Raw genomic sequence first — 12900 nt, 5'->3', positions numbered from 1 at the left:
CGCTGCCCGCCGCAGAGCGCGGGAGCCGCTTGGCACCGCGGCGCCTCCGGGCGGGGGCCACTGCGGCACGCCGGAGACCCGGCGGCGACACCGTCCCCACCCCGGGGAGGGTGCGGGGCTGACTGCGGAGGCCGGCTGGGGCGCGGCTAGGGGAGCGCCAGGCCCACCCAGCCACGGGGCCCTCCGCGATGCGCGCTCCCGGCCGGCGGGGAGCGAGTCGGGCCGAGCCGGTTGGACGGCGGCTACGGCGCCTGCCAAGGGCTAAAAAGCTGCAGGCCCCGGGGGTGGGGCTTAGCCGGGGCGAGGGGGCGGGCCCGGCTCGGGGCGCTGGGAGCGCGGCGCCGCGGCCGCGTGGAGAGCGGTGCGCGCTGGTGGAACCGGCGGCCGCCGAGCGCTGGCGTCCGGCGCCCGCAGCCCCTGCCTGGCCGGCCGGCCGGTACTCCGACTGCAGTTTTTGCCCAAGCCCGGAGCCTGGAGCGAGCAGGTACCCGAGGAGGCAGTGGAGGGCTTGGGAGGGCGCACAGGGGAGGTGGAGGGGTGCGTGGACAAGTCGGGGAGACCCGGCACCTTGCCTCCGGAGGGAGGGGCGGGGGAGGGGGCCTTGCCTCCGCCGCTCCCGTGGAATGTTTTAAAAATCCTCGCTTGCAGCTCCTGCCCAGCCTGCACTTCCTGGCCGCTGGGAGTTTGAAGGGGGGGATGTGTGCACTTAATGATGGTGGGTTGGCCGGAGCTGGTGGCTCCGGGACGGACTCGGGCGCTGGGCTTTGCCGCAGGCTCCCCAGGTTCCGTGCCTCGGACCCCGCAGGTGGGGCGGCGCTGCTGGCACCGCGCCGCTTCTAGCCGCCTCTTTAAAAATTCTGTGTTCTCCCCCCACCCCCCGCCGGTTTTTGTTATCCTGCTCTTGGGTGAGAGCAAAGAAAGTTTGTAGAAAGGCTCAACCGAGGAAAAGGCGGGGCACCTTGGATAATGACTGGGTGTGGCCCCGCCAGCCCTGGGGGTGGTCCCTGGCCCCACTCCACACCTGGCCACCGAGAGAGCATCTCCTGCCTAGCCAGGACAGATTGTAGAGACCCAGAGACAGCAGGATGAAAGCCCACGAGGGTCCTTTCGGTGGCAAGTGCTCCGAAGCCCTCCTGGAGGTGCAGGTGGGCCCGCGCCCCTCCCCCCGTTACTCAGTTGGGTGCTGGCCTTACACCCAAGTCCTTGAGCTGTGTGAGAAGGAAAGTTGGGAGTGTCTGGACCCAGATGCTGGTGATGGAAAGCATGGCCTGTGGACCCCAGGAGGGGAGAAGTGCTGTGCAGTTGGAAGGGGCTGTTGGGAATGGAACCGGCCTAGGAAGGTGCTGGTAGGAACTTAGCGGCCCTGCTCTGTGCCCTCTGGGGTTTTTCCTCCATGCAGGGGCGAAGCTGTAGGGGTGAAATGCAGCAGCACCCTTAGGTAGGAGCTCAGCAGCAATTCACCCCGGAACCACGGGACTTGGTTAGGGATGGGATTTGAGTTCCCAAGGGAGCTTCAGCTGGCTGGTCTCTGTGCCTGGATCCCCAGCTGGCCCTCCCTGATGGCCTTTCCTCCTCCGGGCAGCCTTTCCCCTCCCTTGTGTCTGATGTGTGCTCCGATATTTCTGAATAAGAGAAGACTTTTGCAGCTACCCGTTGTGCAGTAGCACCCATGTTTTCTGTTTTATTATTTTTTCATATCACCTGTCACTCCCTGACATTTCTTATAAAATCATATTTTGTCCATATCCCATCTTAGACTGTGCACTCCATGAGAACAGGGATCTTGCATTGTTCACAGGTGGATTCCCACTCCATAAATGAAGGCCAGGTACAGAGGGTGCTTTTTAATAAATACCTGATGGGTGGCTCACTGGGGCGCCCCCTGGGAGACCAACAAGCCCTGACAGTTACACCATGATGATTAAAAGGACCACAGGAGCCAGGTTGTACTTGGGAAGGAGGAAGAAGGGAGTGGCCTGCCACCCAGTAGGGTGGTGGAAATGGTCCCAGAGAAGCATCATGTGTATGGCTCAGAAGATGCTAGGGTGTGCTCAGGGCGATGTGGCAGGAGGGACCCTGCAGGCCGGAGCAACCCCGCATGCAAGAGTGAGGATGGTTTGCTGAGGGGCAGAGCCGGCCTCGGAAGCGCCACTGGCTGAGGAGAGTGACGGGTGGCTGCAGAGGATCTACAAGGGGCAGCGGACCGTAGAGGTGTATTTGTGCCATTTTATTTCTTGTCATCTCATTTGTTCTGCTTTGGAGGTCCACATGGGAGGTGCCGAGGGTCTGAGTGAAAGCAGAGTCGGAGGCCGGGGAGTAGGGGCGAGAGAACACGGAGCTGGTGGGCTTCTGCTGTCAGGTGAGGGGACCGAAGATGACCTCCAGGTTGGGGTGACGATCAGGCTCCTACGGGGGCACATTCCGGGCCCTTCATCAGGAGAGAGCTGTGACCTGGCTCTCACTGCCTCCCCCTGCGTCAGTGTCTGCTTCCGTCCCTATGTCTATGTTTATTTATCTAGTTAGTTTGAGCAGGGACCCAAGTCATTCTGGCGGGATGATGGGCCTAGGAGGGATTTCGGAGATGAGCTCAGCTCTGCCAGAGGTCGCCTTGCACCTGGTGAGAGTGGACTTTTGCATTGCAGCTCTTGGATGCTTCAGCTCCACCCGTCTGCAGCCCTCCTGGGGGTAGTGGCCTAGTGGCCTTTGTCAGGGGGCAAGGGCAATGACAGGGCAGTGCCGCCAGTTTTACACTTTTAAATTCAGCCTGTTCGGCACTTAGAAATTCACGCTGTTGATAAGACGTCCCAGGGACTAAAAAGGTATTTTTTTTGAAGATTTATTTATTTATTTGAAAATCAGAGTTATACAGAGAAGGAGAAGCAGAGAGAGAGATCTTTCATCTGCTGGTTCACTCCCCATTTGGCCAAAGACTTGGGCCATCTTCTACTGCTTCCCCAGGTCATGGCAGAGAGCTGGATTGGAAGAGGAGCAGCCAGGATTTGAACCGGTGCCCAAATGGGATGCCGGCACTGCAGGCGGCAGCTTTACCCGCTAAACCACAGTGCCAGCCCCTAAAAAGGTCTTCTTCACCTAGCCTGGATGTGCGCTTCCAAGAGTTTAATGTAGAAGGAAGAACAATGAAGAGGTTTCTTGAGGCCTTAACCCAGTCTTGCTTTTTTTTTTTTATTTTTTAACATCTATGCATTTATTTGAAAGGCAGAGTTACAGAAAGAGGGGGAGAGACTGCTGGTTCACTCCCCAAGTGGCTGTAATAGCCAGGGCTGGGCTGGGCTGAAGCCAGGAGCCTGGAACTTCATCTGGGTCTCCTACTTGGGTGGCAGGTGTTGAAGTACTTGGGTCATCTTTCTCCTCTTTCCAGGCACATTAGCAGGGAGCTGGATCCAGAGTGGAGCAGGTGGACTTGACTGCTGATATGGGATGCCAGTGGTATTGCAGGCGACAGCTTAACCCGCTGTGCCACAGCACAGGCCCCCAGTCCTGCCTTTGTTTGGAACTAACTTTGTGTTTTTTGATAGTCAGCTAACCTCTTAAGACTTCACTTTTCTCTTCTTTGAAATGGGAGTTTTACTCTGCAGTTTTTTTTTCTTTTTTTGTTTAAGATTTTATTTATTTATTTATTTGAGAAGTAGAGTTAGAAAGAAAGGGAGAGGCAGAGAGAAAGTTGTCTTCCATCTGCTGGTTCACTTCCCATGTGGCCGCAACCGCCAGAGCTGAGCTGAAGCCAGGAGTCAGGAGCTTCTTCTGGGTCTCCCACACAGATACAGGGGCCCACACACTTAGGCCATCTTCCACTGCTTTTCTAGGCCATAAGCAGAGAGCTGGATTGGAAGAGGAGCAGCTGGGACATGAACCAGAGGCATCCCTATGGGTTGCTAGTGCCGCAGGCAGAGGCGTAGCCTACTACACCATAGCACCGGCCCCTTTGCAGTGGTTCTTAGTTTAGGTTACACATTGTAATCTTCTGGGATGCTTTGAAAAGTCCTGATGCCTAGCTGCTACTTCCAGATACTCTGGTGTTATTGCTCTGGGGGTGAAAGCTGTGATTCTTTTATTTTTAAAATATGGATTAATTTTTACTTTATTTGAAAGGCAGAGAGGGAGAAAGAGAGAGAGAGAGATGGAGAGATACCTTCTATCCACTGTTTCATTTTCCAGCTGCCTGCAACCACTAGGACTGGGCCAGGCTGAAGTCAGGAGCCTGGAACTCCATCTGAGTCTCCCATTTGCTGGCAGGGACCAAGTACTGAAGCCGCCACTTGCTGCCTCCCAGGGTGCGCATTAGCGGGAAGCTGGATTGCAAGTGGGGTAGGGACTTGAAGCAGACACTCTAATGTGGGATGCAGGCTTCCCATGCAGTGATCTGTTGCACCAACACCTGCCCCTGAGTTTTTTGTAAAAGCCCTCTTGAGAATTCCAGGGTAAAGCTAGATCCTCAACTTTATCTCAGGAAGGGAAACAAAGGACCAACAAAACAACTCTAATAACAGGCTTACTGGGGTGTACTTCTGTAGGTAGATTTGCTTGCCAGGTCACTGTGCATGGGACGAGGAAAGCTTCACATTCATCGTGGAGCAGTTGCTGTAGGGATATAAAGTCTCTGCTGTTACTACTTGAAGAAACCAGGCAATAGGAGTCCAGTTCCCAGTTCCCAAAGGGGCATGGTCTGTGTTTCTTAAGATTGCTGCATTGTTTCTCTCATTTAAACAAACAAAAAAAAATCCATTTTAATTTTAGGCTCTTTCTAAGAACAAGATGGGTTGAAGTGACTGGAGATGGAGGGGTTTAAACTGGTGGTTAAGGTGAAACGGGTGTGGCCAGGCAGGGGCCAGGAGGGAGTTGGTCACGGTGGAGAGACTGGCCACCCAGAAGTGGTTACAGATTGCAACCATTAAAGGGCTTGGCCCGCTTACACAGGAAGTTTGGACCTAATTGGCAGGCAGAAAGGAAGGTGAGAGAGCTCCACCATCAAAGGTATGTTTTGGGATTTTTTTAAAGATTTATTTATTTATTTGAAAGTCAGAGTTACACAGAGAAAGGAGAGGCAGAAGCAAAGAGAGAGGTCTTCCATCTGATGGTTCACTCCCCAGTTGGCTGCAATGGCCAGAGCTGCACCAGTCTGGAGCCAGGAGCTTCTTCCAGGTCTCCCACATATGTGCAGGGTCCCAAGCGCTTGGGCCATCTTCTGCTGCTTTCCCAGGCCATAGAAGAGAGCTGGATCGGAAGTGGAGCAGCCGGGACTTGAATCGGCGCCTATATGGGATGTCGGCGCTGCAGGCAGCGGCTTTACCCGCTATGCCACAGTGCTGGCCCCATGTTTTGGGATTAATAATTGGGAAGAACGGATTAGTCAGGAAAGGGCTGGGAGGCCACGAGGTTTGCCGCTAATCAGAAGTGAGATGGGAAAGGGCTAAGCTGGGCTGTGGTAGAGAAGTTGGAAAGGAAGGCGTGTTTTGAAGGAAACATTAGATGGCTGATTTGCTCCGGGGACTCTGGCTCCTGACCCTGGGCCAGGAATGCTTGATACCTCCCTGGAATTGGGCCGTAGGAAGTAGAGAAAGATTTGGATAAAGAGGAGCTAGAGCCAGCTGGTAAAAACCTTCTGTTCCAGAAGGCTGGCGGGGTGAGAAAGGGTTTAGGTCGTGGTCGAATCCATTGAGAGGACTTTAGCATGAAGCTCTGGCCTCACCTGGAGCCCTTCTGTGAGGCTGTGGCCAGAGTCCGAGGATCACCTCTGAGCTCCGCAGAAGACGAACATGCCAGCTGCTCCAGGCACAGGGAACTGCCTCAGGGTGACCCGACTTAGAAGAGAGGCGGTTGTGGACCAGGATGCCACGTAATTCTTAAGGGTGTTTCAAGAGCAAGGGCTGGGTTTTCTGCCAAGGGCAGAGCCTTTGTGAATCAGAGCAGTTTGCACCGAGAGATTGCTTGATGAATGTGAACTTCACTTCTCTCCGGGCAGCCCTCCCAGCAATGCCAGCTGATAGATTCTCTCTTGGTCACGGGGAGTTTTTGCAAAAGGTCTCCCAGGATTCTGTGCCTACCCTCCGGAGGCTGGTGCTGTAGGCTTCAGGGCCAGTCCTCCAGCAGTCCTCGTGGGCAGGCAGTGTTGGTGCACTTCACCTGGAGCTGTTCTTAGTCCGGGTTGGCAAATCCCAGGGGCCCTGGCTGTGTCGCTGGGCTCCTGAGGGAAGGTGTGAGCCCTCTGCCCTGTTGGCTTCCGGGGGAGCCCTCTCTGTGCAGGCTCAGCAGATGCCTCAGTGACTCAGCAGTTGCAACAAAGCCCTTTGGATGGTTTCCCTCTCCTTTGGTGTGCGCAGATGGCAGGAGCTTGATTATTTTAATAAATACCTTTCCCGTGCAAGCATTGGTTTAAGGTGGGCGAGGGAAATTGAGCCCTGGGCGAATTCCAGTTGATAAAACAGAATGACCAGGTTTGTGTGTGGCTCTTGTGTAGTCTGTGATGGACTAATGAGTCTAGGCAGCAGTGCTCTGTGGCTGCTGAAGTCCTCAGGGAAAACTCACAGGCACCTTAGGCTGAAGCAGACACACTGGAACCCACGGGCCGCCTGATCCCAGCAAGAGACCTGTGTGCGTCTTGCAGTGGTGCGGTGGGGAAGAGCATAGCGTCTCTTTTCAGTGTTCTTTCCAGGAAAGCAAGCCCTGTTCTGGGGAAGCCTGTAGTCCCCCCGTGATTGGAAATAGAGAGAACAGAGGAATATATTAAGCCATTGTCTCATTAGGGATGCACTCAGAGGCACAATGTGGGAAATTGTACAGCCCTGCTACTCTGAAAGCTGAGAGCTTGAGGGGAAGGCCCCAAGGCCAGCTGATTGAGAAGCTGCATTTAAAAAAAAAAAAATTGTTTATTCATTTCAAAGGTAGAGCTACAGAGACAGAGAGGCGAGACAGAGTGAGTAGGAGAGAGATCTTCCATACACTAGTTCACTCCCCAAATGGCTCAAATGGCCAGGGCTATGCCAGGCCTGAAGCCAGGAGCCAAGAGTTTCTTCTGGGTCTCCCATGTGAGTTCAGGGGCCCAGGGACTTGAGCCATCTTTTGCCACTTTCCCAGGTACATTAGCAGAGAGCTGGATGGGAAGTGGAGTAGCCAGGACTCGAACCAGTACCCATGTGGGATGCCGGCTCTGTGGACCACGGCTTAACCTGCTGTGCCACAGTGCCGGCCCCAGAATCTGCATTTTAACAAGATTCCTAGGTAACCTGTTTGTGCCTTAAAAAGTTTAAGAAGCAGGGTACACGACCATGATCTAGTTTCTGTGATAAATAGTAACAACAACCAAAAAAAAAAAGAAGAGGAAGTCTCAGAATTAAAGGAGGTTTAAAAGACATGTCAGTCAAATGCCATGTGTGAGTTTTTGGTATCTTGACTTGAAAAAAACTAACTGTAAAGACATTTACTTGCTAACTAAAGAAATTTAAGTACTGGTTGTATATGATAGTGAATTATTAGTGAATTAGTGAATTATGACTTTTTTTTTTTTTAAGATTTATTGAAAGGCAGAGATACTTTCCATCTGCTGATTTACTCCCCAGATGGCTTCAACGGTTGGGGCTTGTCCAGGCTGAAGCAGGGAGCCAGGAGTTTCATCCATGGGTAGCAGGGCCCCCATGTATTTGGGTCATCTTCTATTGCCTTCCCAGGCACATTAGCAAAGAGCTGGATTGGAAGTGGAGCAGCCGGGACTCGAACCAACACTCACTGGGATGCAGGTGTTGCAGGTGATAGCTTAACCCACTGCCCCACAACACCAGCCCTCGTGATTAGCATTTTAGAGACATTATCACTGTGGTTTATTTTAAAGCCTTTTTCAGAGAAGATACCTACTGCACAGTTACAATAACCTGAGTCCTGGGTGTGGAATACAGAGAAAGACGCGTCATCTGTTGATGGTTGACAAGCTGAATGTGGGGCACCTGGGGTGGTCTTGCTGTTCTTTCATACTGCAGTATGTGTAAGTAGTATAGCGAAAGTAAGTACAAGGGACGGAAGGCAGCTAGTTGTCCTCTAAACTGACCACACTAAAGGTAGCAGTAGGGACCGGTGCTGTGGTGTAGGTTAAGCCTCTGCCTGTAGCACCGGCATCGCATAGGGGTGCTAGTCTGAGTCCCAGCTGCTGATGGCCTGGGAAAGCAGTAGAAGATGGCCCAAGTGCTTGGGCCCTGCACCCATGTGGAAGACCCAGAGGAAGCTCCTGCCTCCTGGCTTCGGATCGGCCCAGCTCCGGCCATTGCAGCCATTTGGGGAGTGAACCAAAGTATAGAAAGTTCTCTTTCTCTTTCTCTGTATCTCTTCCTTTCAAATAAAATAAGTATTTTTAAAAATAGATAATAAGTAAAACCAACTTTTAAAGTTCTATCAGGAAGCCTTCAAATCTGGAGGCATGTAAAGATGACTTTACAGAATGGGCCGTGTAAAATGGTATCTGAAAATGTGTTCAGGATCATAGCCATCTAACCAAGTCCAGCGCCATCCTCCTGGGAAGCAGTATTTCATCCCTGGAAGATCTGGATTCTCTGGTTGGATTCTGGGTCTGGAGCTGGAGCCCTGAGTGTCTGAGGGCATTAAAATCACCCCGTCGGACCTTTCATTGTGGGATGCTGTGGGACCACACGTGTAGAGGAATGGAAAGCTGGGACTGTCATATCCCAAGTGCTTCCTGGATTTACAGCTGTCACAGTCATTTCCCCTTTAAGAGGAATTTCATTAAACATCGAGGGTACCTGGTATAATTTCAGACTTCCAGGATGAGAGCTGTGCTTCCGCAGGTGTATTTTCACCCAGCTACTACTGAGAAGCACAGACTTCCGCTGGAGCGGTTCCCCTGATGCTCTCGACACTCGCTCTGTATTGCCGTCACCTGGAAGCGTTCCAGTCTACTCTTGCTCATGTCTCACCCCAAGAGATCTAGATTGGTTTGGTTCTGTGATTTAGACTTCAACGCATGTTAGAATTACTGGAAGGTTCCTGAAAACACAGGTTGCTGGTTACATGCCCAGAGGTTGCTTTTCCTTGCATTTATAAAAAGATTCCAGGTGAGGCTGCTACAGACAGTGCTTTTTGAAAACCACTGCTTTAGGGTTTTGTCAGTTTTTTGGGGGGTTTTTTGTTTTTTCATTTTATCTGAAAAGCAGAGAGACTGGGGGTGGGGGTCGGAGGTGGTTCTTCCATATGCTGGTTCACCATTCAAATGGCTACAAGAGCCAAGGCTGGGCCAAGCTGAAGCCCAGAGCCAGGAACTTCTTTCATGTCTCCCACATGAGTGGCAGGGACCCGAGTACTTGAGCCGTCACCTGCTGCCTCCCAGGCTGTGCCTCAGCAGGAAGCAGAGCAGCCAGGCGCTCTGCTGTGGGGTGCAGGCGTCCCACACTGGGGCTTGATTCTTTAAAGATTCTCATGGCAGCAGACGATGAGAACAGTCAGCCCTGCGGAGAGGGAAGCTGGGGTTTCCCAGGCCTTTGGACCAAACTGTATTCAAATTGTAGATAGTCAAAAAGATGTGCAGAAGTAGCCCCTTGGTGGTCTTAGCAGGTGGTGCTTCACCCTGAAGGTGGCAGACTCAAGTGGAAACGTGTTCAGGACCTTTGTGCCTTGGTAACCCTGTGCAGCAGCTGTGTGAGGTGTTGTGCAAGTGCCTGAGCTGGGCGGCTGCGGCCGGAGCCGCTCGTCTGTCTTCCTGCACAGCGCGCAGGTGCAGAAGCTCATTGCCCTGGGTTCCTGGGTTCAGGGATACCCTGTCGTCAGTGGGAAGAGATGTGAAGACCGTGCACGCTACTCACCACCACCACGATTGAGTCAGTGTTCTCTTCTGAGAGCCCCAGCCTGGAGGTTCCTGTTACTGCACTGCAGGTTCACTTCTACCTGGAGCTTGGGAAAAGTCATGGAAAACAGAATGAAAAGAGCAGCTTATTTCGGTACCAGAAGTGTTTGAAAGCTGTGCACATTGTGGGGGGGGGGGGGGGTCCTGCAAAAAAGTTGATGAGAAATGTATATTTTGAAAAAAAGTATGCGTGGATTTCTACATTTTGCTACACCAGAGTAAAGACCTGTTTTAAGGACCTTTTCAGTGGATTTTCAACGTACCTTCGTATCCTAGTATAATCTTGATTTGGAGGATTCGGGAGGTCAGCAGAAGACCTGAGTTGAAGGCGGATGAGGTCGTCTTCCCCCTCATTTAAGCACTTGCAGCTGTTCCTTGCCAAACCTTAACACCGTCGTCATACATTTACTCCTTTCCAGGTTTTAGTTTTCCAACAGTATTTTCTCTCAGCTGTGCTCTGTTGCGGCGGAGTTTCATGTTTTGATTTAAAGTGATGGCTTCTTTCTCGTAGGACCCAGCCCGCCTGCACCCCTGGTGGTGTCTTTCAGAATTCAGTCTCCTGGCATAGCCCATCCTGATGGCGGGGAACAAAGGAAGAGGGCGGGCTGCCTACACCTTTAACATCGAGGCCGTGGGCTTCAGCAGAGGTGAAAAGCTGCCTGACGTGGTGCTGAAGCCACCCCCCGTGTTTCCCGTAAGTACGCTGACAGCTGAGTCCTATGTGTTGCTTTATCCTGTTGCTAAGAAAATTGGAATTCTAGATAGGACTTGAATATGTGGTATCATGGTGATGTCTTAAAGCATAAGAAAGTAAAAGACAGTGTTTTTTTTAGATTGATTTTGTTGCATATGCAGTTAGAGGAGAGGTCTTGCATCCACTGGTTCATTCCCCAAATTTCACTTACCTTTAATTTAAATATTTCCACCATTCTTCCCTGGACATTTTCTGATGTTCAGGCTACTTAAAACAGAAAGCAAAAACTGCAGACACCTTTCCTTGAAAACACACAGAATATATCAACCAAGAATGAATTTTTGTTTTTAATTTGAAAGGGAGAGAGGGAGGGAGGGAGGGAGGGAGAGCTCTCTTCCATACACTAGTTCACTCCCCATATGGCCGCAATGGCCTGCGTTGGGCCAGCCCAAAGCCAGGAGCGGGAGCTTCTTCCAGATCTCGCACATGGATCCAAGCACATGGGCCATTCTCCACTGCTTTCTCAGTTGCATTAGCAGGGAATTGAATCAGAAGGGGAGCAGCCGGGACTCAAACCAGCACCCATATGGGATACCAGTGCCCACATGGGTTGCTTTCATTGCAGGCAGAGGCTCAACTTTCTATGCCACAGTGCAAGCCCCAAATAAATTGTTTTTAATTCTTAACATCTCCCATTGCTGTGATTGATGTATTCCAATGTGAAGATTACTTTTTTTTTAATTTTAAAAGTTTTTTTTTTTTTTTTTTAAAGGAAGAGTGATAGAGAAGGAGACAGACTGGTTTACTCCTCAACTGGCCGCATCAGCTGGGGCTGGGCCAGGCTAAAGCCAGGAGGCTAGAACTCCATCTGGATCACCTAGTTGGCTCGCACAGGAGCTCAAGCACTTGGGCCATCTTTTGCTGCTTTCCCAGTTGCATTAGTAAGGAGCTGGGTCAGAAGTGAAGCAGCCATGACTTGAACCTGAGCTTTACTTTGAGATACCTGCATTGCAGGAGGCAGGTTTAATCCCCTGTGCCACAACAATGGCCACCAAAATAATATTTTAGAAGTCAAGTTACGGTGGTTTTAAGTTTCCACTCTACCATGCTTTTACTTAAGGATTTTCTTCACATCTTTTATTTACTGAGTTTAATTTTGCTCAGTATACCTCTGGGCATTTTCCCCATTGAGCCTTTTATTTTTTTTCCCTTATTTCAAAGTGATTTTGAGTTTTGATCCTGTTTCCCAAGAAACAGTTATTTCTACTACATTTGGTATTGCTTGTATGTTCAGTGAGTGTGCTGCAAGCTCCATAACACTAAATGTGCATTATATTTAGGTTTTTTTTTTTTTTTTTTTTTTTGATAGGCAGAGTGGATAGTGAGAGAGAGAGAGACAGAGAGAAAGGTCTTCCTTTTGCCGTTGGTTCACCCTCCAATGGCTGCTGTGGCCGTCTCATCGCGCTGATCCGAAGCCAGGAGCCAGGTGCTTCTCCTGGTCTCCCATGTACATGGGTGCAGGGCCCAAGCACTTGGGCCATCCTCCACTGCCTTCCTGGGCCATAGCAGAGAGCTGGCCTGGATGAGGAGCAACCGGGATAGAATCCGGTGCCCCAACTGGGACTAGAACCCGGTGTGCCGGCGCCGCAAGGCGGAGGATTAGCCTATTGAGCCGCGGTGCTGGCCTATATTTAGTTTAGATGTAAGTGCATATTTCCAGATGTGCATGCGCAGCAGTATGAAAAACAGAAAAAATGGTAAATATCCAGCTATCTTTGCCTTCAGGAATACAAATCCCTATTTCAAAAGGAAAAATCCTTTGTGGAAGGATTCATGGACATAGAGGGCCCTGGACAAATGTGTCTGGGGTTCTCTGTGTGTTGCAAAGGGAGTCTCTGCCGTTTGCTCCTGATTTTTTGCCTTTTTGTTATTTTGTGCAGCCTAAAAGCAAAGGCAGATATCTCAGATCTGAGCAGTGAAATATGCTAATATTTTACAGTGTTTTTTTTTTTTTTTTTTAAACAAATTCAGCTCTTGTCCACGTTTGAGGAGGTACTTATAAACACTGGAAATGATGGTATAAAGTGTTGGTTTATATTTGGAATAAAAGTTAAAATTTCTTGGGGCTGGCACCGTGGCTCACTTGGTTAATCCTCCACCTGAGGCGCCGGCATCCCATATGGGTGCCGGGTTCTAGTCCCAGCTGCTCCTCTTCCAGTCCAGCTCTCTGCTGTGGCCCGGAAAGGTAGTGGAGGATGGCCCAAGTGCTTGGGCCCTGCATCTGCATGAGAGACCAGGAGAAGCACCTGGCTCCTGGCTTCAGATCGGTACAGTGCGCCAGCTGTAG

General features: G+C 51.1%; 1 protein-coding gene across 2 annotated transcripts in view; it reads left to right on the top strand.

Annotated features, from left to right (window-relative positions):
• The first annotated feature begins 383 nt into the window (after positions 1 to 383).
• Positions 384 to 12900, top strand: part of POLR3G (RNA polymerase III subunit G) — a 47223-nt gene continuing 34706 nt past the window's right edge. Inside the window, exons 1-3 of one of the 2 annotated variants that reach the window (XM_062212423.1) lie at positions 425 to 484; positions 2263 to 2359; positions 10371 to 10553. In XM_062212423.1, the coding sequence (XP_062068407.1) occupies positions 10437 to 10553 (117 nt within the window). In that variant the 5' untranslated portion in view covers positions 425 to 484; positions 2263 to 2359; positions 10371 to 10436. Of the gene's footprint in view, positions 485 to 2262; positions 2360 to 10370; positions 10554 to 12900 lie in introns of both variants that reach the window. The other variant, XM_062212422.1, reaches the window with a different exon arrangement.

The sequence above is a fragment of the Lepus europaeus genome, chromosome 15, assembly GCF_033115175.1.
Source record: "Lepus europaeus isolate LE1 chromosome 15, mLepTim1.pri, whole genome shotgun sequence".
In the NCBI taxonomy this organism is placed as follows: Eukaryota; Metazoa; Chordata; class Mammalia; order Lagomorpha; family Leporidae; genus Lepus; species Lepus europaeus.
The sequence above is the reverse complement of the archived record's forward strand: the minus strand, read 5'-3'. Positions and strand labels throughout refer to the sequence as shown.